Raw genomic sequence first — 21253 nt, 5'->3', positions numbered from 1 at the left:
TTCCCATCACCAAGGAAAAGAGTGTTTGGAGGGCAATTTGTTGGGATTTATTTGGGTTAACATAAGGATGAATAGAGATAAAAAGGAAGGAGTAAAAGAAAGAAGAACAAGAGTTAGCAAGAGTTACCAAGCCATGAGTACCAAGGTTATGGAGTCATAGGACTATGGGCAAGTTAGAAGAAGTTCTGGATAAACTACTTGAAGATTAAAGTTAGAGTAAGAAACATTTGATTTTATTTAAAAAAAAACAAAAAACATATCTCATTAGCAAATATTAGATTTGTTATCCATTAGCTTACATTCAGACTGTCACAACGCCACAAAATTAATCTCTCTCTCAAGACTTTCTGTTACTTGAAGTTAAAACGTGCGTTATATGTATTAGGTTCTGTCTCGCTTAGTCGCTTTACAGAGGTGATCTGTGTTACTGGAGTTTGTACAAAGTCAGTAAAGATTCCGGATTAAAAAAGAGGAACTGGATGATCGTAATCTAGAAGAAAAAGTCAGAGAAGGATGATGGTCAAGGTATGTTTACGATTTCATCTCATCTCAAAACTCTTCAGCCTTATGCAATACTTATATTTGATGTTGTGTTCTCATTTTACATGCAAAAGTATCCCACAAACATATAACTAATGTGTTCAACTAGTGAATATTGTGGTGTTACTATGAGCTAAACTGGCATGTTTGATATGTGTACTTCACTCACCCATCACTGTTCAATAAATATTTAAAGAAAATGAGGCCTTTTTTTTCCTCATTCTAATCTAAATATTGAAAATATGACAAGATTATGATGTGAATGTGCACATGTAGAGAAGTGGTAAAAGTTTTTTTTTTGTTTGTTTTGTTTTTTCTTGAAACCTTTGTCTTGGCCATAAGTTTTGCACATATCATCATGGTAGAAGTTGTAATCAGCTAATGGACTGACAAAAAACTTTATCACCTTCTTCAGTTTGAAGCCTCAGCAGCTGTTAAAGTTCTAACTTGTGGTTGATGCGTTGCAGAAACCATTCAGTAATCACCATAATGATTTTCTGGTGAAGCTTGACAATGAAGTGACAAGAGGATGGTGGACAAACAGACACAAAAACAGAAGAAAGGGTAAAACATGCAGGATCTGCCACAAGCTTTACAGTACAGTACCATGCAGACTGCACACCTTAAAGATCAACACAACCATGCATTAAATGGGAAAAGATGACTCTTACAAAGGGCTTTGAACAATAAAATGTTGGAGATTTTTATAATTGGTGTAAACGATTACCAACAATTTACTTGATCACTTAGTAATGTTGTAGAGGTGTTCTGTTTTGTCTAATGACTTCTGGTTTATTTTTGAAATCAGAAAACCCTCCAAAGAGCATCTTTAGCATAATACTCAGTAAAACAACAACTCAGGTGAAAAAAAGATAAAATACATAATTTATTTATGGTTTGGTTACTCCAGTGTGGAGAAAATCATGCAATTTCAAACAGATGCTGCAGGCAAGAACTTAAAAACAAGACTAAATGGTTTGGTCCCCCTCTTGTTTTTATATCAACATTTTTAATAACTATAATTTTGTCTGGTGTTTTCTTTCTCTGTGTTTTTTTACAATTAATTACAACTTTAATGGTTTTCTTAAGAAGCTTGTGGTGAAAGCTAGTAGCTTAGGAACACACGTACATCTAAGATAGTTTTTTTTTGCAAAACTTCCTCTTTTGGGACAAAAAAAAGCCAGAAACAGTTTTGAGCAAAGTAAATGTTTCATAAAATTGCATTGATTTCCCTTCTTCCTTGTCACTTTTAGAATTGAACTTTCAGAAACAATTGCTTTGTTAAAATGCAGATTTAATTATCTTTTCAACAATGAACTAAGTTCTCATTGTCCAGTTTAATGTTCTAACTGAACTCAGAGCAAATCAAGAGGCATAAACAATCATGAGGCTCATTTTTCCTCAGAGGTGGAGGTTTACACATGGCTCCTTGTTGTTTGGATGCTTCACTTTGTGTTTCCTCAAAAAACGAGACCAATGTAAATAAAACAATGCAGCATAAACAATCAGACACACACATAAGGTGGTATGTGTACTATAGCTGAGTATTTGAAGGTGTTTCATGTTTCACCTTTAAATACACACAGTGGGAGGGAGGACTTTGATAACATGCAAACTGTTTAAGTCAGTAGAAGCCTTTCAAGATGAAAAGCGGCTTATTGAATTAAATGTTTCACCTGAGAACCCTCCGTGGAAAAGATTAACACGGCGACTGAAAGAGTTTCATGCTCAATTACATGGTTTAAACCATTAAGACGTTGAAGTTGCCTGACGACGGAGCATGCATCATTATTGCTCCTTTAGAGCCTACGTACCTCCAACATTGTAGCCCAAACAAGAGTTCTGGTCACAGTATCCCGGCGGTCCTGGAGGGCCGACTGGACCGGGAACTCCGGGCCGACCAGAAGTTCCAGGGTTTCCAGGGCGACCTGTTGGACCCTGGCTGCCAGGTCTGCCCTGTCCTTGGGGACCTACGGAGTGGAAAGGTTAGAGTTCAACTATACACACTATATTTATATAAACTGTTAAAGAAAAAAAACGAAACATCTTCAAACATCAAGCACAGATCCTGTGTGGATCCTGTGTGGTTTAATGTGATGATTTACCAGGAGGCCCCGGAGGCCCTCTGGGGCCCTGGACACCAACGCCTGCAGATCCCTTCTCCCCCTTTTCTCCTGGTTGACCTGGAAACAGAAACAAGCACTTTTTTTTAGACTAAAGAAAGTACAAATTGTTATTCTTCTACTTTTTAAAACAAATCCTTATGCATAATGTTAACTTTCACAAATATGTTTAAACTTCTTACTGCCAGAAATTATTTAGCTATATAAAAATGTGTTTTAGAAAAAAAATATTTTAAATTATGTAGTGGTTTATTAATTTAAACGCAGTAAGTACAAAAAAGATAAATGTTTAGCATTCAGTATGTTTAGTTTGACAAAACTCCAACCACTGGATTGTAACGTTTTTCTATGTTTTATATGTGATGGTTGGTACATATTGAATATGCATCAGCAGGTGTGTGGTATATTTACGCCTCAGTTGTGTGGATGTTTGAGGTTATTATGTGATAATAGTCCAGATGGGGGTGGAGAATATCTCTATTTACATAACAAATACACTTCTATTTGTACAACAACTTTTGATATTCAGTATCTGAAACATCTCAAAGCCAAACTTTCACTGCTTCACCTCGTTCTCCAGGATTTCCATTTTGACCATTCTGGCCAGGAAAGCCTGGCCTTCCTGGTGGTCCCTGTTCTCCCTGGGGTCCCGGGGCACCTTCACGACCAGGTTCTCCTGGAGGTCCAGGCACTGTGCGGATGGACACTGGTGGACTGGGCGCTTGGTTCAAGATAGTGTTGTAGCGCGACATGTGACCTGGAAAAGGGACAAGAAAAGGAGAAAGTCAAGTCGCATTATGAAATTTGTTGAGTAAGAGCAACACATGATGGAGAACAAAAGCAGATCAATGGATTAAAGGGAAGAGTTAAACCTTTGACTGTTCAACTACTATTATTCTTCAGATAATAAAGTGTGACTGTGAACAACAGAGTAAGGGTTCTCTTAGATTTTTGCTTTTACACAAAACAAACCCTCATGTTTGTGATTCTATGAATGTAATCAATGTCAAAGAAAATCCTGGACTTATTTTAAGGCCCATGTCTCCATGTCATCCTCTCTTCCTAACTTACTTTGGATCAGCTGCTCACAGACTTGTCTGGCAATGGCCTGAACTGACGCCGTTGACTGGAGGTCACCCTGTGGACGGAGGAAAGATCATTTAATGTAGTTTGAGACTTCCAGCTTCTCATCCATGCTTATCAATCATAACTTGGTTAATGTATGCTATGTTCAACTGTCCTTCATTTAAGATGTTTTGAGAAATTACTTTACCTGAACATTTGAACAAAACATTACAGCTAATGTAATATTTATGATACTTTCATTCACTTTCATTCTTATCTTATTCAAAATAAGATAAGAAAAAGACACCTACCCGTTCACCTTTCTCTCCCTTTGTTCCTGGTGGACCCTGCAATAAAATAGGTAAAATATAACATTAATAACAAAAATAAACATACAAATAATATACATGATGTAGACTTTGACTCAGAGGAAATATGGTTTTCAGACTTCATTGACCTCAAAGCAAAATTCATCTCAATAGAAGCTGTGAAAGTCTTCAGAAAGACAAAGTTTATTGGAAAATACAAAAAAACCCTTTCCCACTGCATTTCTATTCACATATCTCTACATCTAACTCATTATAGCCATGAAAAGGTTAACATTTAGCAGCGTATAAAAAGCTCATATTCTGATCAACTGTCATGAGCTCACAGACGTCAGACTGCACTATGCTGCAGGGCCATCTGTATCAGACTGTCTGATACACTCTTTTATTCAGCTCAGTTCACATATTTTATATGAGCTTTAGGTCAAAGAACTGAGAAAGTCATGGAAGAAGGTTGATTTAGTGATTAGTGAACCATGTCTTGTTGTTTAGCCATATGCATTGATTTTTTTGTGGTGCCAAAAGAAGAATATTCACATATTCTTTCTTTGAGTGACAGCAGACCCTCCTCAACGTCCTGTCGTTCAAAAACACACAGTTCCAGTGGTAGTTCCAGTGGCATTTAGCATTTGTTCACACTGGCCTGACTTACATTGTGTTTTGTAGACTGGTTAAGACAAATCAGCCTCTTTATTATGGAATATTTATATTTATACCAATGACTTGTGGGTATGCATATGCCTGACTAGAAAATGAGAAACATTAGAAACAGCTTCAGACACATAAAGTAGCACTGTAGATTTTTCTTAATATACAATATTTTTGACCAGCAAATACATTTATTAAATTTAAAAGTTGGATTTTATTCTATTTTTTCAATGTCAGATTATGCTACATTAAAATATTTATTTATTGTGATATTTTTCAGACTTTGGCAGAGTCTAATCTTTACCTTAACTTCATGCGTAATATGTAAACAAGGTAAAGAAAATATGTAGAAATTTATTCCAGACTAAACATCATTTATAGAAAATCAAAAGCACAAAATAAAGAAACAACAAAAGCAAGAAAATTGCAGAGATTTATTGTTTTAGAAACTGTGTCAATCCCCGACACTCACTGCTCGGTATTTTTCTCCACCAAGTCCTCATTAAGAGCAATAACTTAACAGTGGTGCCGTAATTAGCTGATGAGTGCTCTCTGCAGTCCGCCCACGCAGCGATGATTACATGCTTGACAACATTTTATCAAAGCGATGCAAACTCATTTATCAGCAGCTTTTATCGCCTCCCACAGAGTCTTGTTTCTTCTTTGGCGCTGCTATGAAAATATGGTTTCCTTTCACGCAAACGCAAATAAATGCCAAAGCATAGAAAACAAACCAAGACAAAATGCCAGAGAAAGATGTGTTTAAATCGCCTTAGAGATTTTTTTCTTCTTTGCTTTGGTTTGAATTTTGCAGATTGCAATTTTAAAAATCCAACTTAACATTTGTTGAACCAAAGTTGAGTCTTTGTAATGCATTAGAAATTCATTAATGGGTGATCTAGGTTGAAAAATGACTTAATAAGCTGTTCATGCTGTAAAAAGAGTTGGTGAAAGCTCTTGATAGAGAAGTTGTCAGTGTCGCTATTTAAGCATAACACAAAGGGTTAAACTGTTGAAGTTCTTTTCACAATATAATCTGAACTCAGATGTCTGCCTTTGTGTCAGCTTGAATACTCTTCACTCTGCCTTTCATTTGGGTGTCTGCGTATCAAATACGGTCATAGACAGACTGGACAGGGAGCCATTAATCCCCCGTTAGCCACCTTACCGGCTCCCAGGCTGTCCGACACACTCTGCTAAGCCTGACTGACGCTACGTCCTGCTGCCTCTGGGATATTTGCACAGCACTAGATATAAAAGAATATGTTCTCTTTAATAAATGCAAACCAAGAAAAAAAAGTTCACGACAGGTCGGTATGATCTCCAGACTCACTGGTGGTCCCAGGGTTCCCTGTTTTCCTTGGGGGCCGGTATTTCCAGGAGATCCAGGAGCTCCTGGAGTCCCCTGAGCACACAGAAGGAAAAAAAATCAGTTGAAATCAATGGTTTTGCATGAGCAATTTCTCTTCTGCATATTATCAAGTTTTCTTTCTACCTAAAGAGAGTTCACCCAATTTAATCACACAGCCAATAACCACTAGCAATGAAATATCTCATAATTTATCCTTCAATTTCTTTTGCAAATTTTGTTTAAAGAAATAATTTGAAACTATTTCAAAAAATACATTCTCAGACCAAACTGCCAGAAAAGACATTCAGAGGTTCTGTATTTGAAGCAACAAATGCCCAAATAATAACACATTCTGAATATACAAATGAGTTAACTGCATTTTAGAAATAAGCAATTATGTTATTTTGCTTCTGTACTTGGAGGCACAGAAACAAATTTGCTCCAGCAATAGTTTTAATACAAATGAAGAAGTCCTTCATTACTGGAGGGATTTTATGCAGGTCTCACCATAGTTCCTGGGGGTCCCTGTCTGCCCTGTGGGCCGTCTTTGCCTATAAGTCCCTGTAGAGGTGAAAGTAAATTATAAAGCCGGAGGTAGACTTTGACTATTTAATGTCAGCAATAATCATTTTTTTCATGGAGTCTTCAAAATACTTTAAAGTTGTTTCACAGTTTCACTACTGAAAGATTGTAATATTAAGAGGAACTGACCCTGGGTCCTGGAGGTCCTTCTCTTCCTGCAGGGCCAGGTCTTCCAGGTATACCCTGAGAAAAAACGTGAAATAAGTTCTTTAAATCGCTACCATATCAATATTTACTAAAATCTCTCAGGAATATCATGATCAATTAGCGTTCCATGAACAAATAATCTGGCCTTACTGCAAAAAAAAAAAAAAATAAAAAATAAATAAATAAATTTAAAAAGTGAAAAGTAGAATAATCCCAGATTAAACATCGGATATCAGGTGAACAGTTGTTACCTGTTGTCCTTGTTGGCCAGCTTCACCTTTCTGCCCCCTCTCACCTGCAGGACCCTGCAGACAACAGATCCAGGTACTGAAAATGAATGTGGTCGCATAGAAACTGTAAAATGTAAATCAGAAAGCCAGATGTTCTTACAGGGGGTCCAATGATGGAGCGGCCGCTTGGTCCCTGACGTCCAGGGGGTCCTTGAGGTCCGGGCACGCCTGTATCTCCAACAGGACCTGCGGGTCCCTGATGAAAGAAGGAGAAGATGAATAAAAAACTATTCAGATCCAGTTCAACAGCTTGAAATAAGAAGACTGACAAGTTCTTTACTTCAACAGATTTGCAATTTAACATTCTTATAAACATCCTTATAAATACTGCTGCCAGAGTCCTGACCAACACCAAAACACTGGCTCTCTGTGATCCTATAAGGAGTTCAGCAGTGGTTTGTCCTGAGTTTGCTACAGAAGCATTTAACTTCCAGAGGAAACAATCACAGGAGCAACATCTCATTATAATGAGAGAAAGTGCTGAAAGGTTTCTACCTCAGTGACATAATCAACCAGTTGTCTTAAATAAGCATGAGTAAGGCACACATACTGAAGATACAAACACAATTTGTGTTATATTATTATGCAGAATTCCTAAAATATATGCATAACACCATCTGGATGTTCAAAGATGACATAAGTGATGAGAAAACAATCCAGATTATGTCCAGAGTAACGACAACTGAACGACAACTGTCAGTCTTGCACACTGCAAGTTGTTTCTTCTCCTTTTTTTTTTAACAACCATGTTAAGGTTTTATAAAATTGGTCATCATGTGTTATGTTCAAACCTCATTGTAACCACAAAGTCGACAAAGTCACAGTATTGGTGGCTTGTGTCATACGTTTCCTTCCTAGCACACACTGTTCTATCTGATAAAGAAAAAACTCAATCCATATCATGGTCTAGAAGTATGGTCACATTTAAATTAAGCATTTCATTTGACATTCTGAAAAAGAAAAGTTATAAATATGTTAATCTCTATATTCATCACATTTATTTATGGTTAAATTAATTAAATTTATACATCATACACGTCCAGTTTAATTAAAATAGCCATTGAACATCTGGATGTACTTTTTGAATTCACAAGGTTAATCAAACTATTTCTGGCTGATGCTTGAAGCTTATTTAGTCTTAATTCCTGTTAACATATCTGAGAAGGTGAAAGGATGTAAAGGAGGAAATAATCACGGTGATCGTTGTACATCACATCAACACCAAACAAGTTCAGATCTTTGCTCTTATTTGGCCCAGTGTAACTCTTCTTATTATGTTGTTGGTCACCTAGCACAACAAAAGATGAAAAACTCCTCACAATGTGATTGACTGCAGCCAAGTGGTCCGACAGGCTGAAAAATAAAAGACACAGTTAGCGCCGTGACTGAGTGGTCAGCCACGAACACCAACCGGCGCAGCTCCCACTCATAGGGTCACATTTTTCCAGCCCAACCACAAGAAAACTTTACAAATTATATTTATAAATGTTAAATATTCTTACAGTACCTTGTTAATAGTTGAACTAGAAAAATATGACCCTAAGTAAAAAAAGAAGTGAAGAGCTGCCTCTCTCGCACCTACCTCCACCAGCGCTCCTCAGAATTATGGTGGAGGAAGCCGCGAGAGTGCCTGACGGACCCGTTGCATGCAGTCACTCATCACACCACTAGGTGGCTCCAAACAAAATCAAAAATACATACAACCATCACTATAATCATTTCGATCAAAACTCACACAGACACACGAGCTCTTCTCTCTGTTACACCAGGGAAGGAAAATAAACCACTTACATCTGTGTCATGTTTTATATTCACTACTTAAGTAAATCTTTAAGTTAATGGCTGCTTTACGATACTTACAGCTTTTTAATTAGCTTGTTTATCAAAAGAAATTCTACTTTGCGACTAAAAAATCATTACAGCAAAACCTTAAAAATTAACAGATATCGCACATTCAAGAAGAGGCAGTCCTGACAAGAAAAAAATGTGTCAAAACATAAATCAGTTATTACAACTTTTATATTAAAAGCTCCTCTCAGCTTAATGTATTGTACTGTGACGCGATAAGCCATCTGGTGCGTATATGTTCTCCGGTGATAACCATCTCAGCACTTCCTGTCAAGAGCTGATTATTACACAAGAGCAGCAAACCTGCACAAAACCTCACACATTAGCTTCGGTATCCTAATTTTTGGGGTTTGAAGAGAAAAAATAAATAAAAAAATCAAATCGACTTTGAAACTCTGGTGGAATTACTTGAAATGACTTGATTGAGCTAAGCAAGAAGAGGAACTCGTGCTACTGAAACAACTTCTTAAGTCCTGCAGGAGAGTAAGGGAACAATCTGCTTCCGTCCATCTTGAGATGTCTTGCAACATTTACGAAGACCCGGATAAGACCATGAAAGTGAGGTACAGCAAAGAAGTGAGAGGAAAAGGAAGGAAAGTGGAGAAAGAGGAGAAGGAGGAGAAAGTGGTCGACATCTACGAGAGTGCCGAGACGTTGACCTGCCATCGAGTTAATCCCTCCAGGAACGCCCGAGGTAGGTTTTAATGAATCATAAATATTTACTACATAATCAGCTTTCTAAATATTCCAGGTATGGTTTGATACTGACAAAACCTGAGAAAGTATCAGATATTAAAAAGGTTGCATTATTTATCTTCTCGGTATCAATGAATATATTATGCTTTGACATTGGAAAATGTGCTAAAATTTAAAAGGAAAAGTAAAAACAGGCACATCTTTAATTAAATATATTTATTGCAACTGATTGACTTTGCATTAGTTTTGACATTGCTTCATTATGCAATGGCTGTAACTCTGCAGCCATTTCAGGATTCAGACATATAACTTTTTTAAATTTTGCTTTTTCATAAACATTTTGGCATAAATTTGTAGTTTCATAACCATTTAATTAAAGGAAAACATTTATATTGTTTATGTGCTTCATTTAGGACATTTTGTACAAATAGTTAAATTGCTAACGTAGATTTGACGTGTAATTTCAGAATATAAAGACGCCTCCACACAGTTTATGTCAAAGCTAGTTTTTTTTTTTTTTTGTCCTATGTACAAACCTTTTAATACAAGGTTTTATGCATTATAATACAACAGTTATTTTTGCTGTATCAAGTCAATACTTTGTAATTATAATACATTTTAAAACTCTGAAAGATAAAAAGTCAAACTCCTCCTTGATTTTGTAGGAGTTCGGACTCAAAAGCGTCCACCAACCATCCAGAGAAACTGGTACAAGGTTGCTACGGTAACTTTGGGTTTACTCTGCCTCCTGTTGTTGGCGGGGATAAGTGTGCTAGTCTGTAAGTAAAACTTCACCTTTATTTGGATAACATCTCTTTACCCACAAATATTCCTTCATTTTAACATTCATGCTTATTCTTCATGTAGCTCTATTAATACGTATGAAACCTAAAGAACATTCCATGTGTCAGAACCAGGGACAAGAAAATCAGAACCAGACAGGTAGGACATTAATTACATTGCAATACTTTTGGTATTGCGATGTTGCAAATAAAAAAAAAAAATAAATAATTTTTTTTAAAGAATGGCAGGAGCTTCGTGAGTCATATTTCTACTACGCATCCACTGAGAAGAAAAACTGGACAGAGAGCAGAAAAGACTGCGAGAGCAGAGGAGGAGATCTGGCGATTCTAAATAACAAAGAGAAACAGGTTTGCTTGTTATAAGATTATTATGCGTTTTTTTTTCTCAGTTGAATCCAAGACGACTAGTCACAATCTCAGAACAGTCACTTGTGTAATACTACATGTTTTTTTTTGGACCAAACTGTCACAGTAATTCAGACAAAGTGCAATAGTAGCAAGAAAACATCACTTTTCCCTGTAATTGTAGGAACACATTGACTTTGATACCTTTAAGCGACACATAAAAATAAATATACAAAGATATGTTCTAAAGTTCTCCCCACTAAGAAAATTAAATAATGGCTGATGATGCCAACATGCTGGAGCTTGAAGATCTAGTCTGCCACCTGGTGCTCATAAACTTAATGGTGAAAATGGCAATGAAAGTAAAAAATAGTCCTGCTTTCCTAAACACTCCTGTAGTAAGAGTAATATCTGTTTTTCTCTTCTTATTTCAGCTTTCTGAAATAAGAATAAAAAAAAACAGCTTGCATTTAGTATTTATTTGTCTTTTTGATCAGACATACTAAAAATCTGATCAATATATTTTTTGAAGAAATATGATGACAGACTTTTCAATTATACCAAAACCTAGTATATAAGAATTTTCAAAGTGTGGAAATATAAATTTAGCTTCTTTATGCCTGTCAGTTCATTCTAACTCTAATGTAATATAACATTTTGATGCTTAAGGTGTGTAAAACTGCATCTTGCATGACAACAAATTAACTTAGTGGGGGGAAATCCATGTCAGATAAATTTAGTCGTCTCCAAATTCTTCAACAAACTGGGTGTAGATGACCGTACTGTCATCTTACTGGTCATCTTTCTTAGAATCTTTTAGATTACATCAGTATATTTTGAATAAATTAACGTGTAAGTACAATAATTTACCATACAGACTGCCAATTCATTAATGATTAATTTCTACATTGATAGGAACAAGAGTAATGCGATAATCATTTTATTTGTGAGTGACATTGTTGCTTTTATACAATACACAGTTTCACAATGTCTGATTTCTGTCATTTCAAACCAGATTTAAATATTGTTTTGTTGTAATTTTGTATTAGATAAAATAAATACGAAAGAATTTGTCACAATTAAGAAAAAAAATGTGAACTGCAATTGAAAGTGTACATCGTCAAAAATCATTATTTGCTTTTTAAAATTCTACAGGGGATGATTAAAAGAATGAAGATACATGGAGATTACTGGATCGGTCTTCAAATTCTTCAAAGTTCAAACGAATGGACTGCGAAATGGAAATGGGTAGATGGAACAGATCTAGGATATGGGTGAGCAGATTCACTTTGTACCAAATTTATGGTTAACTGAGACAGAAATAAAAACAAAAATCATGTTATGTGGCTGAAAATATCAGCACATTTTCACTCAGACTGTGTTAACTCCAACAAGCCATTTGAAACTGGTATCAACAGATACTAAAGCTTGGAGTAGAGTCTCATATGTGACGAATGAAATGTCAAATGAATTGATCTGAATTTTGAGCATAAATAATTTTATTATCATCTTCAACTGGTTTTCATTTCAATGTCAGCAGGTTGATTAAAGGTTGTTAGGTCGATCAGTAGAATGTTACAATAGTGAAATGACATATGAATATAGTAATGCCATTTGTAATGTGATTGTTTTAATGTATTCTGTACAGCACTTTAGTGATATGTGGTAATTTAAAGCTGGACTGAGTCGCTGTGAGCCTTTAAATGCTCATATTTTCAGCTGCAGCAGTTTTTCATAATTGCAACACATTTTAGCCAGAAGTATCATTAATGAAAAAAAATTCATCAATTTTTAAAATAATTCCTGCTTCTTTCTTGATCTAACTGGTGTTTTCACTTTTACAGTTCCTGGAGGGAAGGAGTAAATGTCAAAGCGGAGCCAGGGTTGAAAGCATTTACTGACCAACAGGGACTTTGGATGCACGACAAAACTGGATTAAAATTCTGGATCTGTGAGAAGAAAATTGTCCAGCATCTTGGTGACCTTAAACCTGAAAAGAACATCAGTAAAACTTAAGGACTATATACTAAGTACATTGTATTTTCTAGCTTTTCTAATTAAGGAAAGATAACCAAAGCAAGATAAAAACAAACCTGATGAAGAATATAAACCACTTAAATACAAATCCCAGGCTGCACTGGAGCAGCTGGCTAAACGCTGCAGGTGAAGCCATGGAAGCTCATTTCTCTGCTGCACTGATGCTGCACACACCAACCCTTTATATGTCACTAAAGCATTGCCACATGGTGGAATTTGGAGTCAGAGGCTTTTTATAAAGTATTGAGACTGGAGGTATTTTGTACTGTTCAAATGTGCAAATATTATTTAATACGTGTATTGACTTCAAAAGCTGTAGGTAAAAGTTTTGTTTCTGGTGCCTTAATCTGCATTTTGAAAAGATGTTAGTTATTATTATTCTTTTTTTTTTTTTATACACAGAATACGAGTATTATTTTGTGTTTTATTTAAATATTAATAATGAAAAATAAATAAATCAGACAATATGCTCAAACCAGAAACACTAATCTTTATGCTTTTTTTACTCCAATAACTGCTTTTTATTTATACTTAGATCATATTTTGATGTAATGCCAATTTTATTTAGATACAGTTTTTGTCTACCCAACCTACGCAATTCATTTGAATTTTAGTGGCGTATTTTTTATTTGCTTTGAGCAGCAGTAGTCAGTTGTGCCGTTTCAGAAAGAGCTGCTGCCATCTTATCTTAATCATGTTTGTTTCTTCCATGTCGGAAGAAGATAAAGATAAAGGCAAAGATAAGATAAAGGAATAAAAAAAACGTGGTGATACACTTCAACCTTTTTCAGCCGTCTACTAATAAATTGCTGGTGTTCATGTTATACTCAATGTGACTCTAAATCAAATCAATTGAACTTTGAGCAACTGTAAATACTGACAGGTCAAGAAAACAAACGGAAATTCCACCGAAAAACAATTACTTTTATTTAATTTAGCAGAAAACCACTTACAACGACAAGTCAGAAAACTGATACTAGCTCAGTGAAACTCTGATGTATCAACATTTATTTCAACATTTACATTTGAGTAGCTTTTTTATGAGATGAGAGATAAACACATTATGCAATATATGGAATTTGTTTCTAACTAAAGATTAAACTTTTAGTATTTGTGTGCATGGCTTCCTGCCACAACATCCTGTGTACTTCCTACTGACATCTGATTGGTTTCAAAAAGAGACCAAGAATTTGTCTGCTTGGCATGAGAAACAAAATGCTGCTTTCAGTTGCATCTTTCTTGAGAAATCTCGCAACATGTATGAGAACATCGAGTTTATACCTACAAGTGGCAGTGAATTCTTTCCGGACAGTGGAGAGGAAACGGTTCAGACTCCAGATTCCTCTACACACCTTGGTGTTGGTCTTTCTCTACAGAATGAAGGTAAGTATCAAACAGCAAAGACCATGTCGTAAAACAGGTACATTTTAACAAAATCGCACAGATAAAGTATTCTGATCTTTACTGCGATAAGAGCAGTTTGCAGACATTTTTCAAACAGACATTCTTTGAAAAATGTCTGTTTTACAAAGAATATAAACAACACAATCAAATATATAATGACCCTTCTCTCCGCCTTTGGGGTCTTTATTTGTTTTTTCTGTTTGTTTTCATTTATTTATCACTGTTTTGCAGAAAAGAAGGAAATACGGTAACACTTTATTTGAAGGGGTGTGCATAAGACTGACATGATACTGTCAAAAACATGACATCTGTCATGAACATAAAGAAGTCTTTATGAATGTTTATGACAGTTGTCATGAAGTGTCATTTGGTAAATAAAGAAATTTTTAATGCAAAGTTGCTCTAAAAGTTGCATCGCAAGTCCATTAAAAATGCCAACCTTGAATTAAATTATCATAATTTACAAAATCATGCAAAGTTGGCATTTTTAATTGACTTTTAATGCAACTTTTAGAGCAACTTTGCATTAAAAGTGTAATTATTTACCGAATGACACTTCATGACAACTGTCATAAACATTCATAAATAATGTTTATGACAGGTGTTATGTCAGTCTTATGCACACCCCGTCAAATAAAGTGTTACCGGAAATATTTGCTACTATTAACAACACTAAGCTGATTCCATGCAGGAAATATAGTGAATTTAAATTAACATCTTGAATTTTGTATGCATTACTGATGTAATATTCTAATTTTAAATATGTTTTGTTAACTGTAAATGGGAAGTCATAATTACCGGAAATAAAGGCTTTCAAAAATGTGTTTATTTTGTCATTTAAAGGAGTAGAGACTGAAAAGCCTCCCCTCGCTGTCCAAGGAAAACCCTACAGCACTGTTTTCCTAATGTTTGGTCTGTTGATCCTTCTGGTTGTTGTGGATATCGGCGTTCGAGTCAAAATCTGTAGGAAATCGGATTTTGATGTCATTTTATAAATCACCATAACCTTTAAGGATTTTTTGTTTTTTTTTGTTTTAACCCCCTGGTTTCTTTGTTCATTTCCTGCTGATTTCTTTAGATCACTTAGTTGTTGAGAAACCGTTGCAAACCCGTTTTGAAAATCACACGAAGGAACAAACAGGTGAGCCAAAAGAAAATTAATGTTACAATTTTTGCTGAAAACTATCTACTGTTTTTGAAAAAAGACAAATCAACAGTAAGTTACTTTGCAGAATTGCAGGAGTTTCAATGTCAGGACCAAAACTTCACAGATACGAAATTCATTGGTTGCAGTTTATGTTTCAAATCTGGTATTATTTTTTTAGGCAGTATTGCATGATTCTGTATTTTGTCAAATAAATTAACACCAACTCATTTTTTAAAGAATGGCAGGAGCTTCGTGAGTCATATTTCTACTGTGCATCCACTGAGAAGAAAAACTGGACAGAGAGCAGGAAAGACTGCATGAGCAGAGGAGGAGATCTGGTGATTCTAAATAACAAAGAGAAACAGGTAGAGACTAGAAACATTCTCTAAATAATTACTTGTTTTGTACCAAATTGTCACAGTGAAATATCACAGCCTCATTTAACCAGTCAAAGAAAATATCAGTCATCACACATCATCTCATTTCTATTGTGAGAGCAGATTATTTTTTTTTTTTTTACTTTAGTTGACGCAAGAAAAAATAATTATACAAATATATGATCTAAACTCTCCACACCAAGTAAATAAAGCAATGGCTGATGATGCCAACATGCAGTTGCTTGAAGATCTAGTCTGCCACCTGGTGCTCATAAAATGAGTGATGAATATTGAACTGGTATAAGTTTTTTTTTTACTTATGTTTGTGCTAATCCTGCACAAATTTAAGGTTTACTCAACTGTGTGAAACAGTTGTACTATTTTCATTTAAGTTAAATACCTTTCAGTTTTTCACCTCATAAACTTTTTGCCTGACATATATTACCTCACTGTGTGGTTTGGATAAGATAAAACATCTGCAATATTTGTAGTTGTAAATAAAACTTGCTAGTAAAAAAAAGTTTTGCCTGGCTGTATGCAGCCTGCTGTCCTGAACCCTCCACTGCAGCAAGAGGAGTTTGGTTTTTTAAGGTAAAATTTAGAAAACAATTTAACTAAGTGGAGGAAAAAATCCATATAAATTTGGTGAAAAGAATCCAGTGATGCCAGTCCATCTGACTCAACAAACTCTGGGTATAGATCACTGTGCTGTTATTTCACTATTTTTAAAATAATAATAATAAAAAAAACTTTGATCAATAATTTTGATAACTTTTCATCATATTAACACAATGTCTGATTTCTGTCATTTCAAACAAGTGTTAAATATTGTTTGTTTATAATTTGATAGATAAAATAAACAGGAAAGAATTTGTCACAATTAGGAAAAAAAATCTGAAGTGCAAATTGAAAGTGTACATCGTCAAAATTCATTATTTGCTTTTAAAAATTCTACAGGGGATGATTGAAAGAATGAAGATACATGGAGATTCCTGGATCGGCCTTCAAAGTTCAGACGAATGGACTGCGAAATGGAAATGGGTAGATGGAACAGATCTAGCATATGGGTGAGCAGATTCACTTTGTACCAAATTTATGGTTAACTGAGACAGAAATAAAAACAAAAATCATGTTATGTTGCTGAAAATATCAGCACATTTTCACTCAGACTGTGTTAACTCCAACAAGCCGTTTGTCACTGGTATCAACAGATACTAAAGCTTGGAATAGAGTCTCATATGTGACGAATGAAATGTCAAATGAATTGATCTGAATTTTGAGCATAAATAATTTTATTATCATCTTCAACTGGTTTTCATTTCAATGTCAGCAGGTTGATTAAAGGTTGTTAGGTTGATCAGTAGAATGTTACAATAGTGAAATGACATATGAATATAGTAATGCCATTTGTAATGTGATTGTTTTAATGTATTCTGTACAGCACTTTAGTGATATGTGGTAATTTAAAGCTGGACTGAGTCGCTGTGAGCCTTTAAATGCTCATATTTTCAGCTGTAGCAGTTTTTCATAATTGCAACACATTTTAGCCAGAAGTATCATTAATGAAAAAAATCATCAATTTTTAAAATAATTCCTGCTTCTTTCTTGATCTAACTGGTGTTTTCACTTTTACAGTTCCTGGAGGGATGGAGTAAATGTCAAAACGGAGCCAGAGTCCAAAGCATTTACTGATCAACAGGGACTTTGGATGCTTGACAAAACTGGATTAAAATACTGGATCTGTGAGAAGAAAAATGTCCAGCATCTTGGTGACCTTAAACCTGAAAAGAACATCAGTAAAACTTAAGGACTATATACAGAGAAAAGTTACAATTATGATTACTATAAGAGCAAACCCCGTGCAATCAGTTCTACAGCAACCACAAAGTAAAACCTAGAGTTAGATTTAAGCTTTGTAATTAAAAGAATGATTCAGGAAAATAAAATAAAAATAAAACCTGATTCTTGGTTTGTTTGATTCAGAAACACCAACATCCAGCAGCAGCTGGTGAAAAATCAATCTTGGTGGGGCTGATGTGCCAGTAGAGTTTTCTTCCTACTTCAGTATAAGCATTCAAATGAATGGCTGGAAAGAATTCAGCAATAATATAACAGTCTTCATACTGCAAAATTATATGAAGGCTTAAATTAGCTAAAAGTAGAAGGTCTGTTTAGTAACTTACAAAACGTACAAAATGTAAATATCAAATGATTTAATCTGTCAACAGCTAAATCTGAATCAGATTCAAATGTGAATTTTGTTTTATTATTTTTAAGCAAAATGTTATTTTTAAAACTGTATAAAAATACCAAACTAATGTCTGATTGCCTATAAGTTCAACTCTGAACAACAAGCTAAAGTCTATAGAAACTGAACTTCAGAGAAAAAACAATATTAAAAGACGTTTGTATTGGATGAAATAAACAAGGCTACAAACCTGAAATGAATGCAGATATCAGAAGAACAGAATGTTCTGCTGGGACCACAACATTATTTATTTAACAACCAGGCAAAAATCTTAACAGATATGAATGTTCATAGATCTGATACAGCGAACAGCACTTCAGCTCCTCCTTGTACAACATCACATTAGAATGACTAGCAAACAGTTCAAACATTAACATAATGGCAGCATTAAGAGGTGCAGTCGTTCTTCTATAACTTGCAGCATTGAACATAACCTGCTCTATGACTGAGCAGCCGATGTGTACAAAGTGGCTTTTAAGACTATAAATTAATATAAATTTCAATAATTAAAACTGAAGGTATCTGAATGATGATTACCACAAAAGCCATGTTTCTCAACAATGAGAGCTCAGAGGGAAACACTTTCGGTTTCTTCGTTAAAAAAAAAAAACAAAAAACAGAACTTACAGTCAACATTTCCTGTGGAAAAAAAATGCTAATCTGCTGTGCATGTGTTTGTGTGGTGTGTGAAGAGTTCAAACATTCCTCAACACACCATGAATGAAATACAAAAAAGAAAACCCTATTCCTAAAAACAAAGTCTTTTTGGGCTAGGTTATCTGTTTTACAACAATATAATGATAAACACAAATTCATGGTATGGGCTTCAAATGCAAATAACCTTCTGGTCTAAATGTGTGTGTGTCTTTAAGCAAAGCCACTTCCTCATTTTCTTTCTTCTGAAACCAGATGACAGGATGGTCAAAATTAGCAGCAGCAGTACTAGTTCTGACAGCCAGATTTTGATGCTGCATGATATACAAATATAGATTTGAACTTCACAAAATACAGAGGAATCAAGTTCAGCACTTTGCTGTATCAAAATGTCCTCCGATATTTACGCCAAAGTACAGCTGTCCCAGAAGGTGAGATATACCAGAAAAGAGCAAGAGAACAGAACAGACTGGGAGGACAAGGAGGTAAATATCTACCAGTCTGCAGAAGACGTTGATGATTACTACTCCGTTTCTCAGCCACAGGAAGAAGGTAAGTAAACTTTAGGACATCATGAGACGTTTCTTTGGCTTCTTTGAGTGAGGTCCTGTATGTTGGTTATTTTTAAGCACTAAAACAGATTTAAGCACGTACCGTCTCTTCTTCTCCATGTTTGTTTTAGGACAAACATCTAAAGGTGTTATTGTGTCAAATCCAGATTATGTGCATCAAGTGATCATTGCCCTTAGCAGTGTTGAGGTCTAGATTAGCCCACAGAGCCTCATAGTCCACATAAAGCTAGTAAATTGCCTTTGCAGAGGTGCATCACAAAAAGTATTAATATGCTATCAAAAGAACATCATTTGATTTGGTAATTTAACTCAAAAGGTAAAGCTTAGATTGTCTAGATTCACTACACACAGAACAACACATATCAAGCATTCTGTTAATTCTCTGAATTAGTTTATGCTAATGGAAACACAAGACTGATAGAAATTTTATTTTCAATAAAAAAAAATCATGTTATGGCAAACAAATTTATGGAGACCACTACTGACTTGATGGCTGTCCAGCAGACTGTCACCTCCTCCCTTCATAAGCAGAAAGCACCTCAAACAGTAAATGTTAAAGAAGCCGCCTGTTCACACAGCACTAGCCAGGAATATAGACGGACATTTCAGAGGAAGGACAAACTGTGGAGGAACGAGGTGCAGAAGCAACAAGGGTAACAGCCTGGAGAGGATTGGGAAACAAAGTCGAATAGTTTGAGGGTGATTCATAAAGCTTTAAGAGGCATCACATATAGAGGAATGTAGTTGTAAAAGGTCTACAACTGTCATGATCGTTGTCTAAGCCTGAATCAGAAACAAGTTCAGAGGAATCTTAACTGGACTAAAGAGAAAAATAATTTGATTGTTACTCACTGGTGCAAAGATCTCCCTTCAGACAAAAGATTATTTTGCATTCATTTGAAAATTAATATCCCAGAATCTAGAGGAATTATGGAGAAATATTCAATCCAAGATGATTCACATATTAAGTCCTAAGTCAGCAGAGTTGTCTATCAGAAAATTTTATAGCATCTATTGCTTCAATACACTTCCTCTGAAAAGCTCAAGGTTTTCAGAGGAAACCTCTTTGCTGATTTCTTTTTCCTGGTGGAAATAATAAATAAAGTGATGCTCTTAGCTGTGGCGAGGCCTCGATTAGCCCACAGAGCTAATCTAGACATTATGTTACGTTTAGGGTCGTTTATGCCCTAAACGACCGTTGGTCAAAATGAGCCTTAAGAAGAAATTTAAGACCTAATACTACATTATATATTTAAACATGTTATTTAAACCAGATACACAATTATAAGAACATAAAGTTTGTTTTACTCCCTGATCAATTTCAATGCTAATTTCCTCCCTCATTTTTCCTCTGCAGGCCAACAGACACAAAGACAACCAGCTGTGAGGAAAAGTTCCTCCAGAAGAGTAAAACTCTGCAAAATGCTGCCATGGATTGCAATGTCAGTTGCCATCATCAGCCTGACCATATGCTGTAAGAAAAGTGAAACACACCAATGCAAGATGTATTTTAGTCAAAATGCACATAAAATGCCACATGCTTTGTAATTAATTAGTTAGCATAAGCCTACATTTTATACTGCAACAAGGTAATTTAGTTGGACATGAAGCTGGTTTGCTGCCAAAATTTTGCATCACCAGAAAATCAACAGCAATGTGCAAGAGCATCCGGTTTTTTCTGGGTCTTCAAACACAACGGGGCTCATGTCCTATTTTTGCATGGACAAAAATAGAGGCAAACTTGATAGCATGCAACCAAGATTCAGCAAACTTAAGAGAATAACAGACACAATAAATTTGTGAATATACAAAACATAAGCTGATCATCAGAACATGCACAATACTGGGAGGAGGATATTTATATGCAATGACTTAGCACCTGCCATGTGACTTGCTAAACCTGAACCAGACTCTAACGGCTGTTTTTGCAACTTTTAACATGTTTGGAAAGGGAGAGCAAACTGGCTATAATTTTTATATCTTCACACCCTGAAACGCCAACTGGCTCTCCTATGTCTTCCCTGACCTGCCCCTCTCATAATAAAATAGT

The 21253-nt window shown here is 35.3% G+C and overlaps 4 protein-coding genes across 9 annotated transcripts in view; 3 read left to right on the top strand and 1 right to left on the bottom strand.

Moving 5' to 3' along the window:
* The window catches only part of LOC103149734 (collagen alpha-1(XIV) chain-like), a 95890-nt gene that overhangs the window by 1593 nt on the left and 73044 nt on the right, over positions 1-21253 (bottom strand). For 2 of the 5 annotated variants that reach the window (XM_016680183.1, XM_016680184.1), the window contains 10 exons: positions 7173-7268; positions 7034-7087; positions 6765-6818; positions 6561-6614; positions 6036-6107; positions 4040-4075; positions 3735-3801; positions 3232-3420; positions 2646-2723; positions 2355-2510 (listed from right to left, as the gene is read on the bottom strand). In XM_016680183.1, the coding sequence (XP_016535669.1) occupies positions 2355-2510; positions 2646-2723; positions 3232-3420; positions 3735-3801; positions 4040-4075; positions 6036-6107; positions 6561-6614; positions 6765-6818; positions 7034-7087; positions 7173-7268 (856 nt within the window). Of the gene's footprint in view, positions 1-141; positions 491-558; positions 1047-2354; positions 2511-2645; positions 2724-3231; positions 3421-3734; positions 3802-4039; positions 4076-6035; positions 6108-6560; positions 6615-6764; positions 6819-7033; positions 7088-7172; positions 7269-21253 lie in introns of those variants that run through there. The other 3 variants (XR_001664343.1, XM_016680187.1, XM_016680185.1) reach the window with 3 other exon arrangements.
* Positions 9147-12791, top strand: LOC103149730 (C-type lectin domain family 2 member E-like). The gene is made up of 6 exons (XM_007569037.2): positions 9147-9614; positions 10282-10395; positions 10484-10558; positions 10640-10767; positions 11920-12038; positions 12609-12791. The coding sequence occupies exons 1-6, from the start codon at positions 9437-9439 to the stop codon at positions 12778-12780; spliced, it is 786 nt and encodes a 261-aa protein (XP_007569099.1). The 5' UTR covers positions 9147-9436; the 3' UTR covers positions 12781-12791.
* Positions 13804-17691, top strand: LOC103149732 (early activation antigen CD69-like). Its single transcript, XM_007569038.2, has 6 exons — positions 13804-14184; positions 15049-15168; positions 15284-15346; positions 15590-15717; positions 16687-16796; positions 17365-17691. Exons 1-6 carry the CDS (start codon positions 14058-14060, stop codon positions 17534-17536), a joined length of 720 nt encoding a protein of 239 aa, XP_007569100.1. The 5' UTR covers positions 13804-14057; the 3' UTR covers positions 17537-17691.
* The window catches only part of LOC103149733 (CD209 antigen-like protein E), a 13566-nt gene continuing 11190 nt past the window's right edge, over positions 18878-21253 (top strand). For both annotated transcript variants that reach the window (XM_007569041.2, XM_007569040.2), the window contains exons 1-2: positions 18878-19183; positions 20561-20677. In XM_007569041.2, coding sequence (XP_007569103.1) covers positions 19021-19183; positions 20561-20677 — 280 coding nt within the window. In that variant the 5' untranslated portion in view covers positions 18878-19020. The remainder of the gene's footprint in view (positions 19184-20560; positions 20678-21253) is intronic.

This window comes from Poecilia formosa, unplaced genomic scaffold (assembly GCF_000485575.1).
Source record: "Poecilia formosa unplaced genomic scaffold, Poecilia_formosa-5.1.2 Scaffold235, whole genome shotgun sequence".
NCBI lineage: Eukaryota > Metazoa > Chordata > Actinopteri > Cyprinodontiformes > Poeciliidae > Poecilia > Poecilia formosa.
Note: the sequence above shows the minus strand (reverse complement) of the source record. Positions and strands in the feature narration are given on the sequence as shown.